The sequence below is a fragment of the Ochotona curzoniae genome, unplaced genomic scaffold (assembly GCF_017591425.1).
Source record: "Ochotona curzoniae isolate NIBS_2020 unplaced genomic scaffold, NIBS_Ocur_1.0 contig_2404, whole genome shotgun sequence".
NCBI classification, from domain to species: Eukaryota; Metazoa; Chordata; class Mammalia; order Lagomorpha; family Ochotonidae; genus Ochotona; species Ochotona curzoniae.
The window spans coordinates 109,774-135,380 of record NW_024465451.1 but is presented as its reverse complement, the minus strand read 5'-3'; the positions used below and the strand labels follow the sequence as shown (position 1 = coordinate 135,380).

The 25,607-nt window shown below is 45.9% G+C and overlaps 1 protein-coding gene across 5 annotated transcripts in view; it reads right to left on the bottom strand.

Annotated features, from left to right (window-relative positions):
* GMEB1 (glucocorticoid modulatory element binding protein 1) overlaps positions 1-25,607 on the bottom strand; it is a 38,725-nt gene that overhangs the window by 8,816 nt on the left and 4,302 nt on the right. The window contains exons 1-7 of one of the 5 annotated variants that reach the window (XM_040974051.1): positions 24,803-25,196; positions 24,463-24,652; positions 19,813-19,925; positions 19,036-19,160; positions 14,842-14,945; positions 2,178-2,335; positions 550-681 (exon numbers count right to left, since the gene is read on the bottom strand). In XM_040974051.1, the coding sequence (XP_040829985.1) occupies positions 550-681; positions 2,178-2,335; positions 14,842-14,945; positions 19,036-19,160; positions 19,813-19,925; positions 24,463-24,590 (760 nt within the window). In that variant the 5' untranslated portion in view covers positions 24,591-24,652; positions 24,803-25,196. Of the gene's footprint in view, positions 1-549; positions 682-2,177; positions 2,336-14,841; positions 14,946-19,035; positions 19,161-19,812; positions 19,926-24,462; positions 24,760-24,802; positions 25,197-25,607 lie in introns of those variants that run through there. The other 4 variants (XM_040974053.1, XM_040974050.1, XM_040974054.1 and 1 more) reach the window with 4 other exon arrangements.

Sequence of the window (25,607 nt, the reverse complement as noted above, 5' to 3'; positions counted from 1 at the left end):
GCTAAAGACGGTGACTATATTTTTATCTGTGTACCTAGTAACTAATACCTAGCAACAGTATCAACCAAAAATAGGTAGTAATACTTACTAAACTAATAAGTTTAAATAAGTTTTAATATGAATTAATAAATGAAAGCTAATAATGAAGGTTCATCTGAGAGGGATGATTCCCTCGAAGAGAATCATCATGCATCACCACCCTTTCACACTGTACGCTACGAATTTTCCCAACATTTCAAAGCCTGGTGTAGCTAAGAAAAGTTAGAGGCAACTTGAATAAAAAAGCATGAATGATGCAACCAAACAGTGGAGCTGGTTGTGTGACTAGTCTTAGGTAAGTTGTAGAACCTTCCTTAATCCTAATTTCTTTATGTGTAAAATGTGATTCTGCATGGCTGCTGCAAGGATCACAACAAGAGGTCTGTGGCCATAGTAAGCATTCACTGACATGGGGAAAACGATGAAAACAATCAAGAGGTCTTTTGTGGCCACAGTCATGGCAGTAAGAGTCACAAAACTTGCAAGTATCTAAGCCCTATAGAAAAGTACCTGAAATTTCCTCTGAGTCTTTCTTTACACCCTCCTCTGTGGCCATGGTAACAGCAGCGGTGAGGGCCGAGTTCCACTCCAGCCCTGCTTCTTCCATGCTCTCCTCTGAGATGGCAATCTGTGTGATGCTACCTAGAAGCAGTCCGTTAGAGGTGAGGTCAGGGAATTCCATTTAAAGTCACAGCTCTTTTACTCTCACACTCACAGCAATAAAACTTGACTGCTAGGTAAGGATTTTCTGAAGAAATCCTGCCTTTGGGGTGGAAGTGGGGAATGAGTTCTTACTCTGAATAGAAAGGGAAAGATAACATCACCAAGACAGGCATGCTACTTCACTTCAACAGTGAAGGCAGGTACAAGTGCCAGGCTGCCTGCCGAGACACTGAGAGTGAGGAAGATTGAAAATAATTTAGGAAAAATCTATGGTGTTTTACCAAGAGCTCTACTAGAAATGTATCTAAGACTAAGCATCTAGAACACTGAAGTTGTATTTTATCAGCATATGAAGAGAAAGCTGAGGAAATATCAAGTAAGAAACTCAACAGATTTATAAGGGCAGAAAAAACACCCTTTGCTATCAATTGGCTACCAAGATCTAAAACAAATAGAAGTAAGGAAAACCTGACAGTGATGTAGACAGCAACCCAAACAAGTGTGGTACCCTCCACTCTCCAGGAAACCAACAAACACACAAAGCAGTAGCAGAATGGATAATCAAGTACAGAAAGTAAATAATTTCACATTTTTCACTTTTCAAGTGAAAGAGTGCCTCAAAATTGAATCTGCTAAGTGTCTGTCCACAACATTCCTGAGAGGGACTTGGGCTCCAAGAGACTCAGCTTTACTTACCCAGTGGTTACTCACCAAGTATTAGGGTTAACCAACAGAAAACTTAAGAGGTCACTTCCAAAGCACTTGTTCCCTACCCTTTCAGATTCTGACACTTTCTGTCAGACATATTCTTAACTCTTATGGCAACAATGAAAACACATTTTACCCAAATGAGCTAAGTTTCCAACTAGACTAACTGAAGCCTTCATAATTATCTCCTACAGGGATCCACTTATCCTGTATGGTAGGGAGCCATGTCCCAAGCTCCTGACCATACTGCCCATCCTATCTCCTCTGTGAGCAGACCTCAGCTTAGTAATCTGGAGTCGGTCCAGGCAGAGCATTCCAATCCTTCTAGCAAGGTCTCCACAGTGTAACCCAGCCAATGATGCACTGTCTTTGAGAAACCTCAGAGCAACGACTGAAGTTATCATTGTTATCTACCTTGACCGCTAATAGAGCCAAGGATTTTGCAAGCAATCTACTAAGTTCAATTTTGATATGTCAAGTGGTACATAAGTGAGACTACTGAGTAAGCATTATAACCACTGAACAATCTTTCCAATGCTTCCCAAGGCACTGGAAGGGAGGAAGAAGGAAAGAGATCTGTGGTCAGTGTCATCTGGGAGAAAATGAAGAGCTCCGTTTCCAGAACAGGCATGGGATCCCACCCGAGATTACTTACAAGGCCCACCAACGCTCCCAAGATTTGAGATTAAGAAACACAAAGGAGAAACGAAGGGAGAAAGTGCAGCTGAGAATCACAGTGGGTTTTCAGGTGGTTTCCTACCCCCTACCATCAGCCGAGGTGGGTGTCTGCACCACACTTGTCTGCTGTCCTGGCACTGGAGCTCTTGCACTGCTGATCAGAAGATCAAACTTGGTGCTTCTGCAGGTATTGGAGCAAACTTTGTCATGCTGGTAAAAATCAATCTGTCCAGAGTCCATCATTTTCCTGTGCACAGGGAGACAAGAAGTACCAATTCAGCCTGTACCTCAGCAAGAGGGACAAATAGGGACAAAATACTGCTGAGTCCACTCTGACGATTAGTGAAACTTGGTAATACTAGAAGAAGTCATTAAGTTGTAAAACCTCTGACTGGGACTATGAACTTTTCATTGGTCCTGTCCACATGTACCAGTGCTCTGGTTCCGTCTTAAACTCACACCTTACGAGTACTCCTTTGTACTGTCCGTAACCACTGAATCTTAGGCACACACTCCTGATCACAGCCGAGTTTCCCCACAGAAACCAAATGCAACTGAGCTCATATCTCAGCACAACTGAGAAACATCATAGGGAAATCAGAATTTTGTGATGAGACTCTGGTGTATCGGTTTTCATGACCAATGTGACATGATATCATGCTTAGATAAAGATTCAGCAGATGTCTTTCCATTAACAACAATAACAAAAAAGAGATAGCAGCTGTCTTAGAAACAAAGAGTAGAGTCGATTATGCTAACCCCACTGGCTCCCCTCTGGACAATGTTCTTGTACCAGGATGCAAAGGACATTTACTATACCCTTGAGCAAACCCATTCAGTATTTTTTTAAAGATTTATTTTTATTATTTTTTTATTGGAAAGTCAGATATACAGAGAGGAGAGACAGAGAGGAAGATCTTCCGTCCAGTGATTCACTCCCCAAGTGAGCTGCAACGGCCGATGCTATGCCGATCCGAAGCCAGGAGCCTCTTCTGGGTCTCCCACGCGGGTGCAGGGTCCCAAAGCTTTGGACCATCCTCGACTGCTTTCCCAGGCCACAAGCAGGGAGCTGGAAGGGAAGCGGGGCTGCCGGGATAGAACCGGCGCCCATATGGGATCCCAGGCGTGCAAGGCGAGGACCTTAACCACTGCGCCACCGCGCCGGGCCCATCCCATTCGGTATTTTAATTACAATAAACTTCCTGTTATAACATCACTTGACTGTTATTAAAGATGCTTTATGCATTCAGATTCCTAACTCCATGTGGGAAAAAGTGGCATATGCTAGTCTTTGTAGGCAGCCAAAACAGATTAAGGGCACTAAAAATTAAAGTATCCCTTCCCAATTTCTTTCAACTGATTTCTGCATACAAATTATCTGAAATACATATTTTTCTTAAAGATTTTTTTCACAACTTGAAACAAAGAGAAAGAGATCCTGCATCTCCTGGTTCACTCCCCAAGTGGCCACAATGGTCAAAGCTGAGCCAATCTGAAGCCAGGAACAGCTCTAGATCCTCCATGTGGGTGCAGAGTCCCAAGGACTCTACTGCCTTCCCAGACCACAAGAAGGGAGCTGAAGTGGAACAGCTATGACTCAAACCAGTGCCCATAAGGGATGCCAGTGCTACAGGTGGAGACTCAGCCTTTAATACTACAGTGCTAGCCCCCGAAATGAACATTTTAAAAAATAGTATTTGGGGGCCCAATGCGGTAGCACAGCAGCTAAATTACTCACCTTGCAAGCCCTGGGATCCCTTATGGCCATCGATTCTAATGCTGGCAGCCCCGCTTCCCATCCAGCTCCCTGCTTGTGGCCTGGAAAGCAGTTGAGCATGGCCCAAATCCTTGAGACCCTGTACCTGTGTGGCAGAACCAGAGGAGACTCCAGGCTCCTGGCTTCGGATCGATGCAGCCCCAGCCGTTGCGGCCACTTGGGGAGTGAATCATCGGACGGAAGATCTTCCTCTCTGTCTCTCACCCTCTCTGTATACTTAACTTCCCAATATAAAAAATAAAGGGGGCCCGGCGCGATGGTGCAGTGGTTAAGGTCCTCGCCTTGAACACACGGGATCCCATATGGGCGCCGGTTCTAATCCCAGCAGCTCCACTTCCCATCCAGCTCCCTGCTTGTGGCCTGGAAAAGCAGTTGAGGATGGCCCAAAGCCTTGGGACCCTACACCCGTGTGGGATACCTGGAAGAAGTTCCTGGTTCCCGGCTTCAGATTGGCGCAGCACTGGCCATTCTGGTCACTTGGGGAGTGAATCATTGGACGGAAGATCTTCCTCTCTGTCTCTCCTCCTGTCTGTATATCTGACTTTCCAATAAATAAATAAATCTTTTTAAAAAATAAATAAATATTTAAAATAATAATAATAATATAATAGACTCAGGGCCAGTGCTGACTACTCCAGTGTTGATTCAGGTCCTTGTTCATGTGTCTGGTAATGCAGTGGAAGATGGCCTAAGTCCTTGAATGCCACACTCATGCGGGAGACCCAGAAGAAGCTCCTGGTTCCTCGCTTTGGATTAAACAGCTCCAGTCATTGTGGCCATTTAGGGAGTGAACCAGCAGATGGAAGAGTTCTGTCTGCTTCTCTCTCTCTCACTCTGACTTTCAAGTAAATAAATAAATCTTAAAAAAAAAAAAAAAAAAAAAACAGGCCCGGCGCGGTGGCGCAGTGGTTAAGGTCCTTGCCTTGCACGCCCGGGATCCCATATGGGTGCCGGTTCTATCCCGGTGGCCCCGCTTCCCTTCCAGCTCCCTGCCTGTGGCCCGGGAAAGCAGTCGAGAACAGCCCAAAGCTTTGGGACCCTGCACCCGCGTGGGAGACCCAGAAGAGGCTCCTGGCTTTGGACCGGCATAGCACTGGCCGTTGCACTCACTTGGGGAGTGAATCAACGGACGGAAGATCTTCCTCTCTGTCTCTCCTCTCTGTATATCCGCCTTTCCAATAAAAAAAATAATAATAAAAATAAATCTTTAAAAAAAAAAAACAAAAAAAACCCAGGCAGAGTTTCTGGTAAGGCGGTTTGGACGCCACTTGGGATGATCCCGTCCACATCTGAGTGCCTGGCTTTGAGAGCCAGCTCCACACCCAGTTTTCATCCTGATAATGCAGCAGGCAATGGCTCTCATAGCTGCGTATGGGAGATCTGGACTGAGCTCCTTGATCCCGGTTCTGACCTGGCCCAGCCTTGGCTTGCTATAAAAATTTGCAAGTGAACAAGCAGAAGTGAGATTTCTCTTTTGAACAAATAAAATCAATGAATAATTTTTTTAAAGACCTCAAAAAGTAGTCTGGCACTGTGGTATAGTAGGTAAAGCTGCTGCTTGCAATGCCAGCATTCCATATGGATGCCAGTTCAAGTCCCAGCTGCTCCCCTTCTGAGCTAGCTCCCTGTGAATAGCCTGGAAAAAGAAAGGGAAGATGACAGAAACAGTTGGGCCCCTAAAACACTCATGACAGACCCAGGAGAAACCCAGAAGAAACTTGTAGCTCCTGGCTTCAGTCTGGCCCAACACTGCCTGTTGTAGCCATTGCACAGTGAATCAATGGATGGGAACTCTTCCTCTCTGACTCTCCTTTTGTGAATCTGTCGTTCCAATAAAAAGAAATAAAAGATTTATATAAAAAAACATGTAAAATACAGATGACAACATTTTAGCGTATTTCCATCCACAAATTTCACTTACATATATGTGAACACATTAATAAAACTGGTATCACTCTGGCTAATCAATTTGACATATCTTTCATGTATTATCTTTCCAGATAAAAAATTCTTCAGATTAAAAATTAAACCATAGCATATAATCACACATATTTAGATAAATCATAATTTACTTTAGAAGTTCCTGGATCAATTAATGGAATGGACTTATTTCAGCAAAGCACACTGCAGTTTTTGCCCATAGTGAATAATGTTGCAATGAACAGAGATTCATGTTTGAACTTCTGTTGAGCATACAGATTCTCCAAGTAGATTTTCCTTTAAAAATTTTTTTTTTTTGGTAAAACAAAAGACACCTTTGAGAGGGCAGGCATTTATCCTGCTAGTTAAGAACCCTGCATCTCAGAGAACACACCTGGCCTAGTGGTTAGGATGCCAGTCGGGACACTGCAACACGTATCAGAGAGCCTGTGGTTCCAGGTGCATGGCCACTGCTCATGCAGATTCCTAGTGGTGCACACCCTGGATGGCAGCATGCGATGGCTCAAGCCTATGGGTTCTTGCCAACCATGAGGAAAACCCGAGTTCAGTTCTGGGATCCTGAATCGAACTGGCCCAGTCCTGGTTACTATGTACATGTGGTGAGTGAACCAATGAATGGAAGATCTTTCCCTCTCTCTAGCCATTTCTATCTCTCCTTCCATGTCTCTGCTCATAATCTAAATCAACTAATTAAAAAAAATACTTAGTTATTGTTATTGGAAAGGCAGATATACAGACAGGAGGAGAGACAGAGAGGAAGATCTTTAATTCAATTAATCACTCCCCAAGTGGTCACAACAGTCAGAGCTAAGCCAATCTGAAGCCAAGAGTCAGGAGCCTCCTCCAGGCCTCCCACCTGGATGCAGGATTCCAAGGCTTTGGGCTGTCCTTGACTGCTTTCCCAGGACACAAGTAGGAAGCTGGATGGGAGGTGGAGCAGTCAAGACCAGAACTGATGCCCATATGGGATCCTGGCATGTGCTAGGTGAGGACTTTAACCACTAGGCTACAATGCCAGGCCTCCAAATAAATCTTTAAAACAAAAGACAATACATCCCATAGCAGAGTACCTAGCTTTGACTCCTGGCTCCTCTCCCCAGCTTCCTGCTAATGCAGACCTTAGGGGCAGCAAACAGTGGCTTACATAATTGCATCTCCTAACATGGGAGACCTGGATTGAGTTTCTGGCTCTAGGCACAGGATTTTGGCATACTAGTTAAGATACCCCTGGGAGTACTTGCCAGCATACGTGTGAGTCAGGTCTGAGTGCAGGACAGGCTGGGCCAGTTCATAACACCTACTGGTAGATCTGAGAACCAGGATGGGGTGCAGGCCAGGCCAGGTTGGCCACAAAACCAGCCAGTTCACATGGGGTTCAGGCTGGGCTGGGTTAGGCTACAGCACCCACCAGCATGAGCTGGGACTAGGGGCAGATCAAGCCTGGCCAGGTTACTAAGTACCTGCCACCGGCAAATGCCGAGGTGAGACTGGGCTGCAACACTCATCCGCACACGAGACATGGGCAGGTGGGTGGAAGCCTGGTGGGGACACTGTGGGGGACTGCCCTACTGAGCCACTGCCCCCACTGGTGAGCACAACAGCTGGAACGAGGGGCAAACCAGGTCTGGTAGGGCCACAACACCCATTGGCTTGCAAGTGAGCTGGGTTAAAGAGAAAACCAGGCTAGAATAAATGATGCCACCTACTGGCGCACACATGGGCCAGACAGAGTAAGTGCAGGTTGGTTAGGCATTGCCACAGCATCAGCTCGTTAAGTGGTGGGTCTGGGGGCAAGTCCTGCCAAGCTATACTGCAGAACCACCTGATGAGTGCAAGATCCGGGCTTGGGAGTGGGCCCAGTAGGGAAACAGTGGGCAACTCTGTAATGAACTGCAATCTCCCACTAGTGAGCATGAGACCCAGGCCTGTGATGGGTCTGGCTAGACAGAGAGTGGCACCCGCTGGCATGAGTGTGGGCTGGATAGCAGGGTTGGCTGGGTTGAGCTAGGCTTTAACACTCATTGATGTGTACAAGAGCTGAATGGGATGTGAGACAGACTAGACCAGTCTGCTGCACATACTGACAAGCACAGGAACCAGGACTGGGGATGGGTCTGGTGGAGGTTACTAGAGGTCGCTCTGATTAGGCTGCAGTTTCTGCTGGTGTACATCAATGCTGAGTACATGCTAGGCAGGGTCAGCCTGAGGCCGTAGCAACCATTGGATTACATAAGAGATAGAGCTAGAGACACTACCAGTGTGTGTGTAAGCTGATGTGGGCAAGTCGGACCCTGTCACCAACAAGCACACACAAGCATCAGGTCTAGAATCACTGCACATGAGGTTTCTTTAAGGATCACTCCAACTGAACCACTGGAACCAGAACTTCAACCATGGAGGGAATTGTAGCTTTCTGCTCTAATGTACCCAGGAAAAGCAGCAGGGAGCTGGATCAGAATGGATCTGCTGAGACTCAAAAGAGTCACTGTGATAATGAATGCTGTGTCAAAGGTTTACCATGCTGTGCCCCAATGTTGGACCCTACCACCCACATGAGAAACCTGGATGGATTTCCTGGCTCTGAGGTCTGGCCTGTTCCGACACTGGTTGTTGCAGGCAACCAAGGAGTGAACCAGTGAACAGATCTCTCACTCTCTCTCCCTGTCACTCTACTGAAAATAATTTTTACACCAAATAAAAAAATGTTTTAAAGACTCCTAATATATGTTTTACAGGGAATTTTTCATGATTAAAAAAAAAAGACTGGGCCCGGCGCGGTGGCGCAAGTGGTTAAGGTCCTCGCCTAGCACGCCCGGGATCCCATATGGGCGCCGGTTCTAATCCCGGCAGCCCCGCTTCCCTTCCAGCTCCCTGCCTGTGGCCCGGGAAAGCAGTCGAGGACGGCCCAAAGCTTTGGGAACCTGCACCCGCGTGGGAGACCCGGAAGAGGCTCCTGGCTTCGGATCGGCATAGTATCGGCCCGTTGCGCTCACTTGGGGAGTGAATCATCGGACGGAAGATCTTCCTCTCTGTCTCTCCTCTCTGTATATCCGCCTTTCCAATGAGAAAATAATAAAAATAAATCTTTAAAAAAAAAAAAGACTTATTTATTTATTTGTTTGAAAGTCAGTTATAGAAAGAAAAGGAGAAGAAGAGAATTTTCCAACCACTGATTCATTTCCCAAATGGCTGTAATGACCAGGGCTGGGCCAGGCAAATTGGGATCCAGGAGCTTCTTCAGACTTTCCCACAAGGATGGCAGGGGCCAGGGACGCAACCATTTTTTGCTGCTTTCCCCAGGCCATTAGTAGATGCCTGGATTAGAAGTGGATCATCTGGGCCCGGCAGCATGGCCTAGCGGCTAAAGTCCTCGCCTTGAATGTGCCGGGATCCCATATGGGTGCCGGTTCTAATCTCGGCAGCTCCACTTCCCATCCAACTCCCTGCTTGTGGCCTGGGAAAGCAACTGAGGATGGCCCAAGGTTTTGGGACCCTGCACCTGTGTGGGAGACCCAGAAGGAAGACCCTGGCTCCTGGCTTTGGATCGGCATAGCATCAGCCATTACGCTCACTTGGGAAGTGAACCATCGGATGGAAGATTTTCCTCTCTGTCTCTCCTCCTCTCTGTATATCTGACTTTCCAATAAATACATAAATCTTTAAAAAAAAAAAAAAGAAGTGGATCATCTGTGATATGAATCAGAGTCCTTATGGGATGCAGGTCCTGCAGCCAGCACCTAACCAACTGTGAGTCCTTATGGGATGCAGGTCCTGCAGCCAGCACCTAACCAACTGTGAGTCCTTATGGGATGCAGGTACTGCAGCCAGCACCTAACCAACTGTGCCGCAGTGATGGTATTGAACTTCTCTCAATCTTGGTCACATTTTCAAATTTTTAATCATTTGGTGAGTGTTCAATGGATACCAAGTAATGCTAACCTTTACAAACTACGCATATGAAAGAAAAGAAGAGAGGGAAGGAGGACTGGAGGAAGGAAGGACGATAAACGTAAGCTTGCTGCAAGCCAAGGTATGGGAGAGAGGACTGGCACATCGTTTCTATCCGTGGCACCGTTAGGACAAGGATGGTTCTAAGTGCAAGTGTTATTTATCAGCAATACCCTCCTATTTCCCAGATTATCCCAAGCTTCGTCAGTCAGCCCACACTTTTCCATGGTTACGATGCTTGCTCAGCACCAGGCATAGCCCTGCCTCTGCTTGGTAATCCCAAACAGGACTGTCACCTACTCCCTGGCAGCTTCTTCGCCTATAATCCTGATATCCAGGATGTCTATTCCAGACATTGGGAATTCATTCAATTCAACCTCTCTGTTCTCACATAGATTTTTTTTTAAAAGATTGTTTATCTATCTGAAAGGCAGAATGACACAGACAGGCATGGCTTCTATTCATGGATTCATTCCCCAAATGCTTATAATAGCTGAGGTTTGGCCATTCTAAACCCAGGAGGCAAGAACACCATCCAGGTCTCCCACGTGGGTATCAAAGACCCAAATACTTGAGCAATCACCTGCTGCCTCCCTGGGGGCCCACTAGCAGGAGCTTGATGGTAAGCAGAGGCAGAACACAATCTCATCCAATTTAAGATACGGATATCTCAAGCAGTCACTTAATCCATGGTATCACAGCAAATGTCTTCACGGGAGCTTTGAAAAAATTTTTTATAAATGTATTTATTTTTATTGGAAAAGTAGATTGACAGAGAGAAGGACAGACAGGGAGAGAAAGATATTCCATCTGCTGGTTCATTTCCCAAATGGCTGCAATGGCCAGAGCTGAACCAATCTGAAGTCAGGAGCCAGGATTCCCTTCCAGGTCTCCCAAATGGGTCCCAAGGCCATAGGCAATCCTCTGGTACTTTCCTAGGTTACAAGCAGGGAGCTGGAAGGGAGTAGCCAGGACATAAACCAGCACCCATATGAGATCTCAGAACTTGCAGACTGAGGGTTAGCCAGTTGAGCCATCTCTCTGCCCCTCTTTTTTTGAAGTTAAATAATTTTATTGGAAAACAAGATTTTACAGAGAAAAAGTGAGACAGAGAGAAAGATTTAGGTCACTTCCCAAATGGCCTCAACAGCCAGAACTGACCGAATCCAAAGCCAAGAGCCAGAGTGGGTATGTGACATGCTGAGCTAGGTTGCAGCACTCACTGAACCAAGTGTGAGCTGGTCTGCAGGGTGGGCCAGAAAGGATTGGGCTGTAGCATCCACCAACGGGAGAATATAAGCTGGACTGTCAAAGCCACAGTACCCACTAGTGAATGTCAGCTCTACTGGTTGACAAAATCAGGCTGAACCAAACACCCACTGGTATGCACAAAATCCACAGTTTGGAGCTGGTCTGATAGGAGATCCTGGGTAACTCCCCTGTAAAGACACAGTCCTGGCTTGTAAGTGTAACAACCAAGGCTGGGGGCAATCCAGGCCAGGCCATCAGCACACATGTGGGTCAGGTCTGGAGTAGGCCAGGCTAGGCCAGTCAGCAACACCTCTGGCAAGTGCAAGAGTCAAGACAGGGTGTGGGCCAGGTGGGGTTAAGATGCAATACCCACCAGGTCATATTAGGGCCGAGAGTGGGGGATAGCCAAGCTGGATTAGGGTGCACCACCTGCCAGCATAAACTGGGATTGGGGGCAGGCTGGCCAGCAATAATGAGGTGTGACAGGACATGTCAAATTGAGCCACAGCACCCGTTGGAACACACAAGACCCCAGGCCAGGAGTGAACCTTGTGGGAAGGCTGCAGTGCAAACCCCTACTGGTGAGTGTGAGAGCTGGAACTTGCGGCAGACCGGGCAGAGCTGCAACAACTGTTGGCAGGCATGTGAGCTGGGTCTAGGTGAGGGATGAGCTAGGCCAAGCCACTACAATGCTGGCATATGCAAGGGCCAAGGTAAGTGACAACTGGCCTGACTGCCACAGCATCTGCTAGCAAGTGCCGGGACAGGATGCAAGTCATGTTAGGCTGGGTCACAGTATCTCTTGGAAAGTGCAAGATTCAGGCCCAATGCAATGGCTCAGTGCCTAAATCCTTGCCTTGCATATGCTTGGTTCAAATATGGGTGCTGGTTTGTGTCCCAGCTGCTCCACTTCCCATCCAGTTCTCTACTTGTGGCCTGGGAAAGCAGTAGAGGATGGCCCAGAGCCTTGGGATTCAGCAGCTGTGTGGGAGACTTAGAAGCTCCTGGCTCCTGCCTTTGGAATGGCTCAGCTCTGGCTGTTGCGGCCACTTGGGGAGTGAATCAGTGGGTGGAAGATCTTCCTTTCTGTCTCTTCTCCTCTGTATATTTGACCTTCTAATAAATAAATACATAAAGATAAAAAATAATTTAAAAAAAGAAAATAAAAAAATAAATCTCTTTTTTATAGTTCATGGAAAATGACATTGAAAGTTAAAAAGAAATAAACAACAAAAAAAAAAACCACTGCCTTCCCAAAAAATAAATAAAAAAACAAACCAGAAAGAAAGGAAAAGAAAAGAAAGAAAAGTGCAAGATCCAGGATGGGGATTAGGCCTAGTAGAGAAACTATAGCTCCTGCTGGTGTTCATGACAGCCAGGACTGGGGGTGCATCAAGCTGGACAAGGTGGCAGCACCCATCAGCCTATGTGTGGACTGGGTCGTGGGGTGAGGTAGGCTGAGTTAAGCTGCAACACCCATAGGTGTATATAAGAGTCTGACTGGGATGTGGCACATATAGGACTAGTCTGCTGCACATACTAGTACATGCAGGAACTGAGGCTGGGGGCAGGCCTGGTGGGCTAAGTGGGGATCACCCCAACTAGGTTGTAGTTCCTGTTGGTGCACATAAGAGCCAGGTCTCTGGCATGCTGGGCTTGGCTAGGCAGCAGCACCCATCGGTGTGATGGGACGTGGGGCTGAGGACAAACTGACCTCTCTGGCATGCTGGGCTTGGCTAGGCAGCAGCACCCATCGGTGTGATGGGACGTGGGGCTGAAGACAAACTGACCAGGCAACTATAATCACCGTATGTGTGTAGAGGATACAGCTGGTGTACTGAACTAGACCTTGTACTGGCTGGCACATGCAAGAGTTGGGTCTGTGGTCACCTCAAGTAAGGTTTCTTGGGAGATTCCACAACTGGACCACTGGACTCAAAACTGCGGCCACATAAGAATCACAGGATTTGTGGTCCAACCTTGGATTACATATATCCTCAGTTGTTGATGCCTGTGCAGTGGATGGCATGCCCAAGTGCACAAGAGGAACACGAGAGGACATTGAGTAAGAAAAATGGAGAACAAAATAGGTTGGACAACTCTCCTGGCCAAACATTGACAGCAAGTATCTGGGTGAGTGGATGCACTGGGGTGAACTCTGTCAGCCAGCGAACTTTAGAGCAGTAGAACCAACAGCTTCTCAAAACTATCAAAATCAATCAAGCAATACTCTTGCAAATTCTTCTCCGCATCAGTTTCTATTTTTAATTTTGCTTTTTTGTTTGTGACCATTTAATTTTTTAAATTTTCTCACTTTTTAAAAATGTTATTTTTAAAATTCTTTACATAGTTGAGAAGTATACAAGCCCATGTGGGCCTCTGATTAGGGTGGGCATGGAGGAAGGTGGGTAGGACATATGCTTGTCTTTTGGTTTTTTTTTCTCCTGTATCCCCAGGGAAAGGCGGGGATGGTCCTTTGATGATTCCCTAGAGACTCCAATGCAGAGAACAATGTTCCGAGGGTGTTACTTGAGTGGTTTTGATAATTTTGAGAAGTTGTTGGTTTCGTTGTTCAAGGGTTGAAGAAATCTTTCCAAGGTCTAATGGCTGACAAATTCCATCTTAGTTCCTCCACAGACCCAGGAACACGCTGCAAAGCTGGGCCAGGAAAATTGTCCAACCAGTTTTGCCTTCTATCCTATGAGGAAGCAGTTGACATCCCCGGCTGGCCTAGATGAGCTGGCTGTCATGTCTCCCGTGTGCATCCGGACATGATGTCCACTATACAGGCATCAGCAACTGAGGAGGCCCAGTCCTGACACGCACTGTCAGGACCACACATCCTCTTATACATCAGTGTTTCTAAGATGGCATCAAGTGGATAGCCCCATCCCCACATACTGATGTAGTCTGGCAGCCCCTTGCCAATTCCTCACCTCCCCCTCCCCATACAGGAGAAAAGGAAAGAAAAGGAAAAATGGAAGCATTTGTTCCACCCACCTTCCTACATACCTCAACCCTCCCCACCCTATTTATTCAGTGGTCCTCATGGGCATTTGTTTATTCCTGTCAATTATATAAACATTAAAAAACAAAACACACAAACAAACAAAAAAACAAAGCCAGAAGCTTCTTCCAAGTTTCCCAAATGGGTACAGGGTCCCAAAGTTTTGGGCTACTCTCCTCTGCTTTCCCAGGCCTCCTAACACGTAGAGAGTTTGATAGGAAGTGGAGCAGCTGGGACACAAACAGGCATCCACATGGAATGCTGGTACTCGCAGGCAGAGGATTAACCAATTGAGCCACCACACTTGTCCCTTTCTTTTTATTTTGAAGAGCAAAGAGAAAGAAGTGGGAAAATTTTTCATCTACTAGTCTATGCCCTAAGTGTACATAAAAATTAGAGCTGAACCAGAATGAAGCCAAGAGCCCAGGGCTCACACTTAGCATCCCACAAGGGTTTGAATGATTAATTGCTGCTTCCCAAGGTAGACATATCAGGAAGATGGATTTAAAAATTCCTGGAGGAGGGATGGCATGTGGCACAGTAATTACACTGCCACTTGATACACCTGCACGGCTTGACAGAGCGCCTTTTGGAGTCCTTACTATTGTTTCTCTTGATCTGGTTTTGACCTAGTCTAGTCTCAGCTGTTGTGAAAACAGCAGAATAAAGCAGCAGATGGGAAATCTGTCTCTCTTTCTCTTTGTCTTTCAAAAAAAAATGGAAACAAAGAACTTGAACAAAAAAAGGGGGCAGGAGGAGAAAAGACAAGATTCAATCAGACTAAGTGCCCCAAAGTTTCTCAAGAGGCTTGAACTTGGCAGTCACTTACCTGAGCATGATGCCACCCAGACGAATGGCTCTCTTCCAGTCCTTCAAGGTGGATTTGCCCGCCAGATGAACAAAATGCTTGGGGCTGATCAACTGATCATTGAACTAGAGCAGAAAAAGAAATCCAAAGTAATCCAATGTGAACTTAGCTGTATTTGTTACATTAAAAAGAAAAATCCATCCAGATGACATTGTAAGTCATACCTTGTATTACCCAAACCCTGGCTATCCAATCTCCTAATAAAGCTATCAAACTCAGAAGGAAGATAAGAGATAAGCTGACAAGCATCTGAAATCCATGAATGCCTGGATCAGGTGGTGGGGTCTAGCATTGTGAAGGATGGTCAAATAACAAAATAAACATATCTAGCCCTAAAGACAATATTCAGGATGTGGTGGAAAGAATAAATGTGGCAGAAATCAATCGTACTACAGAGCCTCAAAACTGCAATCTTTACTAATCAAGATGCTACTCTGGTGACTGCTATCTATGAGTATAGCTGTAGCTACCAATGGACACACAATAAACAATTATTCCTACCTTATGCTCTCATAAAGATTATTTTTACCAATTATATTTTCTTTTTCTTGAAAGATTTATTAATTTTTATTTGAGGGCCTGGCGGCGTGGCCTAATGGCTAAGGTCCTCGCCTTGAATGCACCGGGATCCCATACGGTCGCTGGTTCTAATCCTGGCAGCTCCACTTCCTCTCTATCTCTCCTCCTCTCTGTATATCTGACTTTGTAATAAAAATAAATCTTTTTTTAAAAATTGTATTTGAAAAGCAAAGAGAGAGACACAGATCTTCCATTTGCTAGTTCACTTCCCAAATGTCTACAATGGCCAAAGCAGATCTGATACTAAGCCAGAAGCTTCTGGGTCTCCCACAGGGATGTAATGGCCCAAAGACATGGGCCTTCCTCCACTGCTTTCCCAGGCCATTAGCAGAGAGCTGGATCAGAAGTGGAGCAGCCAGGACTTGAACCAGCACCCTTATGGGAAGTGAGTACCACAGTATTGGTCCATAGCATTTTTCTAAATTATTTAATTAAATCTTTTAAGGATTTATTTGTTTTAATTGGAAAATCAGATTTAAATAGAGGAGTGACAGAGAAAAAGATCTTCCATCTGCTGGTTTACTCTCCAAATGGCCACACCGGCCAAAGCTGAGCCAGTGCAAAGCCAGGAGTCAGGAGATCCCTCTGGATCTCCCATGCAAGTGCAGTTGCAGACCATCCTTCACTGTTTTCCCAGGCCAAACAAGCAGGGAAATGGGGAAGTGGAGCAGTTAGGGATATGAATGGCGTCCTTGTGGGATCCCAGAGTTTGCAATGGGAAGGATTAGCCAACTGAATCATGATGCCATGGCTTAAATTTTTTTCAAGTATTAACATAGGTGAGAGAGTTGAGATCCATGTGAGTCTCCAACTCCAAAGGTGAGGGTAAAATGTTTCAGCTTGCCCTCTGTGTGTAGGCAGGTGAGGGTAGCAGAGAGGAAATGAAATGCACCACTCCACGCTGTCTATATCTGCTCATGGAGTCAGAGATGACCGTTTGATGTTGCCTTAGAGACTCTGATGAGAGGGAGAATGCTCTAAGAGTGTCACCTGAGTGATATTAATTGTTCTGATAAGTTATTTTGCACCAGAAGTGAGACACTTTAAGGGCTGCTGGATGTCCATGTCCATCTCAGTGTCTCACCAAGGTACATGCTGTAAAATCTGGCCAAGAATGTTGTTCAACTTGTCCTTTCCTTTGAACAAGTATTTGAGGTCCTCTTTTGGCTTAAATGAGTTGGCTATCTTGTCTTTTGTGTGTATCTGGGTATGTTCTCTATTGCATGGACAACATCAACTGAGGTGGTCCAGTACCACAACATGTGTTTTGCCAGGGCCCAAATGATGGATAGGGGGCTAAATAGTTGTCTTACACAACTGGAATCCCATATAGGCACCGGTTTGTGTCCCAGCTGCTCAATTTCCCATCAGCTCCCTGTTTGTGGCTTGGGATGGCAGTGGAGGATGGCCCAAAGTCCTGTTATCCTGAACCTGCATAGGAGACCCGGAGGAGGCCCCTGGCTCTTGGCTTCAGATGGGCTCATCTCTGGCCATTATAGCTACTTGGGAAGTAAACCAGCAGAGGGAGGATCTTTCTGTATCTCCTTCTCTCTGTTAAATGTGCCCTCCCAATATTACATGCCTGTGATTTCTCTGAGGTCAGGAACGGAGTACATTGGTCCAGCTGGGGAGACCCCTAAAAAACCTCACCTGAGTTCTCAGATCTGGCTCTCATGTGCATAGCTGGTACAGGATCTGGCTTAGCCTGCCCCATGTGCCAGGCAACCCACATCCCAGTGAGTGTAGCTGGCTGGTTATTCCTACCCCCAGCTCTGACTCACACAAATCAGTAAGTGCTACAACCTAGCTGGAACAGCCCTAAGAACCCCCATCAGGCTCACTCTTAGCACACGCCAGTGATTGCTGCAGCCAAATCCAGCCCTGGCCTGCCCCCAGTCCTAGCTCTCTCATGCACAGGTGGGTGCTGTAGCGTAGTCAGCCAACCCCAAAGAATCCCTATCAGGCCAGCCCCCAGCCCTAGTTCTCACATGTGTGGGTAGATGCTGCAGCCCACCCAGTTATGGCCCACCCTCAGCCCCAACACTAATCAGTAAATGCTATCTTAGCCCAGCAAGGCCTGTCCCCAAACCCAGCAACCCAGCTCTCATGTGAACTGGTGGGGGCTACAGCCTATCCCAGCCTAGCTTCCCCATCCTGGTTCACATATTCCAACAGATGTACAGCCTAGCCTGGCTCACACTGCCTCCAGTTCTAATCTTGATTGTGCCAGCAGCTACAGCCTAGCAGGGGCAACCCCAAAGTTCTTCTACCAGGTCTGTCCTTAGCCCAGCATTTGCCCAGTGGATGCTGCAGCCTAGTCCAGTTCTATCCTTCCCCATGCTCAGTTCTTATGTGCACTGGTGGGTGCTGCAACGCAGTCCAGTCCAGCCCATCCCCAGTTTCAGCTCTAGCCAGAACTCATCGTGGCCTAGCCCAACACAGCACAAACTATCCCTGATTCCAACTTTTAGGTGTGCCAGCAGGTGTTGTAGCCTATCCCAGCCAGGTGTAGTCCACCCCCAGCCCTGACTGGCATATGTGCGCATGGATGCTGTGGACTACTTAGGACAACTTCAACAAACCCTACTATGCCTGCCCTCAAACACAGCCCTCGCAAGCACAGACAGGTGCTGCGATACAGTCTGGCCTCCTAGCCCCAGCTTCTGTGAGCACCTCCACACGCCTTGGTCTGGCCCAGGGAAGTCCTCCAATTTGCCCCATTTGATTCATCCATCTCATCTCCCTAAATTACCTGCTGGTACAATAGTCCTTACATATCAAACAAGCCCTAGTGGCCCTGTTCCCAGACTGCCCTCCCTGTACAATGCACAGCCCCAGTTGGCATGGTACCCGTTGTAGAGTGGCAGGCACCCTACCACCACCCATTGGTCCATAACTTTTTCAAATAAACTATGACCATGCACATCAGTGTAAGACATTTTACATACAGTATTTAATCTAGCAGTCTTACATAGTAGAATAATACACAATTATTTCTGTTTTAGCAAATGAGATTTGATGTATTGAATAACTTATTTAAGATCATCTAGCTAGTGCAGTGACAGATTGGATCGCATTGATTTAAAAAATGTTGATCATTTACTATATATCAAGCACCATATTCTTGCTGAGGATAAACTAGCAAACAAGTAAGTTCTCTCTTACAGGTTTTATACTCAGTGAGACTTAAATCCAAGTCAGGCAGTGCTGTCATGACAGCAGGTTAAGCCACAATCTGGGATGCTGGCATCCCATATGAAACCCAGTTCAAATTCCAGCTGCTTCAATTCTCATCTAGCACCTTGCCAATGCTTCCTGAATAGCAGAAGATGGCCCAAGTGCTTAGGCTTTTGCCACCCACATGAGAGACGAGGTGGCATTCCATGTTCCGAGTTCTGGCCTGACCCATCCCTCACTGTGGCCATTTGGGGAGTGAGCCAGCTAATGGAAGCTTTCTCTCTCACTGTAACCAGCAGGTGCAGTCTAGCACGGGCAACCCCAAGGTTCTCCTACCAGGTCTGTCTTTAAAATTAGTAGCGAATCTTTTAAATAGAAAAAAAAAAAAAAGACAATTACCTTGACACACTTCACATTTATTCCAGGACATACAAACTTCTTCCAAAGAAGGATGGCTTTGCTCTCCCCACAAGTTATGGGATAAGCAATTTCCATATCCTCATTTGCTTCTATAGTGCTGGCATCTAAAAGTGGGGGAAGGGGAGAAATCAGTTATTTACCCAGCATCACTTCCCTAAAGCTTAAATTCAAGTTTCTGGCCTCCTGGATGCTCTGTGGGGTAACAGTTCACTCTTGCTGGTACTGTTGAGGAATCCTCTGGTAGTCTGCTCTCACAGCTAGCTCTTACCAAGCTCCCACTACGCACCAGAAGCCACTACGTACTTCTACACACTTAATCTTATTTCTTACAATAATCCTGTGAAGGAGTGGTTATCTTTTACATTATATATAAGTGGATGGTCCTGTGAAAGATAAAGAGACTCCCGAGCACACAAGTTAAGATGTAAGAAAGCAGAATTCTGTCAGGTTAGTGAAATTCCAAAGTTTCTTCTTACTGTCTGTCTACTAGTCAGTAACTTAACAGTCTTCATCAGCAACTTTTCCAATGACAGAATCAATCCTCAAGTTCCAATCTTTTTGCCATTTTTATAGACAAAAAAAAAATCTTTTCAGCTACCCTAGTAAGCTGTTACTAAACCATCTTAGTCACCGTTGCCCCTCAATATGCTACTATCCAACTGATGGCTGTGCTACCAGCAAGGCATACTGGGTGGGGGGAAATGGAAGGCACAAAGAGGCTAAGGTCAGAGGTACCAGAGTAACAAAGAGGCTTACCAATCCCTTCTTCAATTTTGTGTATCGTGTGAGTTTCTACTGCTACAACTGCCGTGTTGTTTTCCGACCCAGCTTCATAAATCCTGTTGTAAAAGTGTCCATCGATAAACAAACTACATAAATCATGAAAAAATTAATATTCACAGCATGGGGTTAAAATTTGCTTCAATCTATCTCAAAACAAATAATATACTTTACAATCTGTATCAGTGCTTTGAGTAGATAGTTTGCTTCCGGCTGCCCACGTCTGCTCAACAGCCAGTCTTGGAAAAGAATAACTCTCTTCAACACAACAGAAAGTAGTTCTTGCTACAATATTTCATCAGACTCTTCCATTTGTAACTTTCAATGCTGGTAACATAGTGAGTTTTACCCCAGGGATCTGACTTGACAAGACTAAACATTAATATTGCTGACAGTTGAAAACATGTTGATCATGCTTGTTGATGTTTGCTGGAATCCAGATTCTAGCACTTTAAAAAAAATGCTTTAGCATTTACTAAGGCACAATAACAAAACTATTGACATGAACAAAGCCTAGTGCAGAAAAAATAGAGGAAGTGCACATTTAGCACAGCACTTGAAACAAGCTTAGAACATCCACATTCGCTAAGAGAGTTTGGTTTGGGGTCCCTGTTTTGCTTCCAATTCCAGCTTCCTCTTAATGCACACCCTGGAAAGTAACATGGCTCAAATGCTAGAGCCCCTTTAAGCCTCTCACAAGGGAGACCTAGAGTGAAGCTAAGGCTCTTAACTGCAGCGGGCCGAGGCTACCACAGGCTTTTGGAAGTGAACTGACAGAGGATCACTCCCTCTCTCTCTTTTTCTCTGTCTTTCAAAACAAGAGAGAGAGGTGATAGAGAAATTACACTCAAAGTAACTAGATATTAACTAGAGGCACCATTTAGGGAAGGTTACATGTCACAGATTCTCTAAATGTGTCAATTATGTATGGACTCTTAACCTAACATGATACACTATGACTTTTTTCTGTTTTGATTATACTTGAGACAGAGAGAGACCGTAGGAGAGTGCACTTCTGCCTACTGGTTCATATTTCAAATGCCACAGTGGCCAAGACTAAGTCAAGCAGAAGCCAGAAAATAGGAATGCAATTCAGATCTCCCACATGGATAGCAGGAACCCAATTACTTGAGCAATCATCATTGCCTTCCAGGGTCTGCATTAGCAGGAAGCTGGAATCCGACATCAGAGCCTGATCTTAACTCCAGGTGTTTCAAAACGGGACATGAGGATCTTTTAACTTCTAAGCTAAATGCCTGCCCCATTGACGTTCTTTAGTTTCTGTAATAGCCCAATGTGCTGTTTTTTGCACGTTATTTAATTATTTAAAAGCACTCCCTGAATAATCTTCGTCACGTAATTGTCTACCTTCAAGTGACACACCTTTAGAACATATCTCCCCTCTGAATTTCACAAAGGACACAGGTTAGCTAGATAGATAAAGACATTTGGATATCCCACGGGACTATGCGAATTCACAATGTCTAAAGTAACCCCAAAGAGGCCCGGCACGGTAGCCAGGTAGTTAAAGTCCTTGCTTTACATGTGCCAGGATCTGAAATGGGCACCGGTTGATATCCCAGCAGCTCCGATCCCATCCAGCTCCCTGCTTGTGGCCTGGGAAAAGTCGAGGATGGCTCAAAGCCTTGGGATCCTGCACCAGCATGGGAGACCCAGAGGAGCTTCCAGGCTCCTGGCTTCGGACTGGCATAGCTTCAGCCATTGCAGCCTCATGAGGAGTGAATCATTGGATGGAAGATCTTCCTCTCTGTTCTCCTCTCTCTATGACTTTCGAATAAAAATTAATATTTAAAATAAATAAATAAATCTTAAAAAAAAAAAAAGAAGGGCCCGGCGCGGTGGCGCAAGTGGTTAAAGGTCCTCGCCTTGCACGCCTGGGATCCCATATGGGCGCCGGTTCTAATCCCGGCGGCCCCGCTTCCCTTCCAGCTCCCTGCTTGTGGCCCAGGAAAGCAGTCGAGGACAGCCCAAAGCTTTGGGACCCTGCACCCGCGTGGGAGACCCGGAAGAGGCTCCTGGCTTCGGACCGGCATAGTATCGGCCCGTTGCGCTCACTTGGGGAGTGAATCATCGGACGGAAAGATCTTCCTCTCTGTCTCTCCTCTCTGTATATCCGCCTTTCCAATAAAAAAATAATAAAAATAAATCTTTAAAAAAAAAAAAAAAAAAAAAAAAAAGAAGCTGCTCCCTGCTAAAGCAGGTGGGAAAGCAGTAGAGGATAGCCCAAGTTCTTGGGCACCTTGCACCCATGTGGAAGACTCAGAGGAAGGAAGCTCCTGGATTCTGACTTCAACCTGACCCAGCCTTGGCCATTACAGCCATTTATTTACTTAGTTTTTAAAAGATACACTTTTTTGAAAAGCAGAGTTACACAGAAAGAGGGAGAAAAAGGGAGTGAACCAGTGGATGGAAGACCTTTCTGTCTCTCCTTCTCTCTATAATTTTCCTTTCCAATATTAAAAAAAAAATCTTTAAAAGAAAATAAAAAGATGCCCACATTTCCTATCAGAGGGTACAGCTTACTAGCAAAATAAACCCAGGCAGACAGCAGGTGATGGCTGAAATAAATTAGGTTCCTGCCAATCATGTGGGAGTCCTGGATTGAGTCCGTGGTCCCTGGTTTCAGCTAGCCCAGTCCTGGCCATCATGGGCACAGGGAATGGACCAGGAGACAGAATTTCTCATGTCTGTCTAGTTTTGAGTATCTGCCTCTGTTTGTCTGCCTTGGAAATAAATAAACATTTTAAAAGAAATTACTGGAGCAGGTTGTGACACACAGGTTAAGTCACTGCTGGAACACCTACCTGGAACTGAGGCCCATCAGCATTTCCCATCCAGCCTCCTGTTTTGGCACCTTGGGAAGCAGTGGATGATGGGCTAAGCACTTGGATCCCTGTCATGCCTGTCAGAGCCCAGGAAGGATCTTGACCTAACCCAGCCCCAGCAACTGCAGGCATCTGGATGGAAGATATTGCATTCTCTCTCTCTTTCTCCTGCTCTCCCTGTTATTCTGCCTTTTAAATACAATTCTTCCAAAATCAGTGTTCCTGTGAGCTACAAAGCACTTCCTAAGTGCTTCAGCATTTCTCAGATTTTTGCCATATAGGTAATCTCTATTGCTTCAAAAAGCAAACAAAAAATGCATATCATCTTTTTACTGATTCATGTGAAATGAACATAGACAGAGACAGCAAAAGGTCTCCTACCGACCGATTCACTCCCCAAACACCTACAACAGCTGGGACTGAGCAGCAACAGCCAGGAGCCAAGAACTCAATCCAAGTCTCCCACAGGGGTGGCAGGGACCTGTTCACGTGACCACCATCTGCTGCCTTCCAGCAAGGCAACTAGAATTGGCACTAGAGCCAGGACTTGAACCCAGGAACCCCAAAAAAGAATGGACATCTCAAATAGCATCTTAACAGCTGCACCAAACACTTATTCCCACAAACTCTTTTTCAATCCTCCCTCATATATGTACTTTTTGAAATCTTTATTTATTTGAAAAGTAGTTACAAAGAGAGAGAGGGGGGTGGGGGGGAGTAAGCCATCTTCCAAATAGTTCACTCCCCAAATGGCCATATCAGCTAAGATTGGGCAGGATTGAAGCCAGCAGCCAGGGATGCAGGGGCCAAGGACCTGAACCATCTTCTGCTGCTTTCCAAAGCACATTAACAGAGATTGTAACTGCAGCAGTTGGGACTCAAACCAGCACTGAAACATTGGGAGACGCCAGTGTTACAGGCAAAGGCTTTACTCATTAAACCACAACGCCAACCCCTGTATTTTTTTTATTATTATTATTTTTACAACTAAACTGCAAATCCTATAATGTTAAGAACCAATGTGCTATATATTTCTTCCAACACTTCATGTTGTGGTACAAAAGGTCAAGCCACTGTTTGGGATGCTGACATCCCAGATTAGAGCATCTTCCAGATCCTGGCTAATTCACTTCCAATCCAGCTCCCTGCTAAAGTGCCTGGAAGCAGCAGACGATAACTCAGGCACTCGAGTCTCTTTCATACCTGTGGGAAACCTGGAAGAGCTTTCTGGCTCCTGGCTTTGGCCTGGTCCAGTCCTGGCACTTGCAGCCATTTGGGGAATGAGCCAGCAGATGCAAGATTCTCTCTCACTCTGCCTTTCAAATTAATAATCTTTAAAAAAAAATAAAGGAAGGAAGGAAAGGAAGAAGGAAGGAAAGGAAGAAGGAAAGAAGGGAGGGAGGGAAGGAGGAAGGAAGGACGGAAAAGAAAAAAGAAAAGAATAAAGAAAAACAGAAAGTAGGGAAGGGCTTTATGGCATAGTTGGCAAGCTAAGCTGCCTGCAGCCCACACTGGAGCACCAGCCTGAGGTCCGGCCTGAGGCCCAGTTACTCTACTTCCTGCCATCATACTTGGGAGCAGTGGATGATAGTTCAACTACTTGGGTTCCTGCCACCCAAGTGAGCCCAGATGGAGAATTGCTGTGGCCATTGGGGGCGTAACAGTGAATAGAAGATTCCTCTTCCTCTGTCTCTTACACTTTCAAACCAATCAATCTTTTAAAAAAGCGAAAACACCCTCCCCGAGAGTTTCAGGAAATCCAAATATTCTAGCCACTTACCCTTGCTGCACAGGTTGCAACTGCAAGATCACCTGGGTTTTAGTGTCCTCGGGGTTCTCTCCCTCATTTCCTTCGGTGGGCACCACAACCACATCCCCCACTGGGACGCTCACTTCCGCATTAGCCATCTTTCACATGAAGTCCAATAGAGGGGACTGCTGTCAGAAACAAGAAGCACCGGTAACTTCACCTAGTTTGAAAAGATGGCAACCACAGGAAAGCAATGTCAAGGCAACAACTGCCACCTCTACCCCAAAAGTCACGACCCTCTGAAAAGGACAGGAACTATGAGAAGGGGCTGACATAAGTTCTCATCTTTCAGGAATGCCTTAGCACTCACTTGCTGTTGTAGATTTTCTCAGAACGTGTGATTCATCCAGTGATGAGCTGGAGCCAACTCTATAAGCTCTGGAGAACTGACTGTCCGCCTCTCATCTCAGTGCTGAGTTTGGGGACATCAAGTTGGTAGACTGAGACAGTGATGTGAGAAATACACACATCACAGAAATTGACAAGCACTACAAACCAGGCTTTGCTTATTTGTTTTCTAAAAAATGATTCTAGTCACTGATAGTTTCATCCCACTGGTCCTGGACAGCAGAAATCCTGTCTATATTCTGTCCAATCACTCATGATACCCCATCAGTGTTCTGTCGTGGAAGAAGGACTGGTGCAAGGCCAGCACCATGGCTCAGCAGGCTAATCCTCCAGCTTTAAGTGCTAGCATCCCATATGGGTGCCGGTTCACGTCCCAGCTGTTCCCCTTCCCATTCAGCTCGTGGGAGACCCAGAAGAAGCTCCTGGCTCCTGACTTTGGATTGATCCAGCTCCAGCATGTGGCCATTTTGGGAGCAAACCAGAGGACGGAAGACCACACCCTCTCTGGAACTTTCAAATAAACAAATCTTTACAATTAAGAAAATAAGAATCTGTGAATTAACTAAACTGAACTTCATGGTAAGGGTAAGATGGCTTGCGTACCTTAGATCTCTAATGAAGGCTGAATTCAATTTACATATGACCTCTAGGAAATACTTCTTTTTGTTCTTTTTTAAGTAGCTGTGCCACAGTGTCTGCTTTCCTAGGGCCTTTCTAATGCCCTTTTGTCTCAGAATGAGCAGCGAGACGACCTTGGCTGACACCTC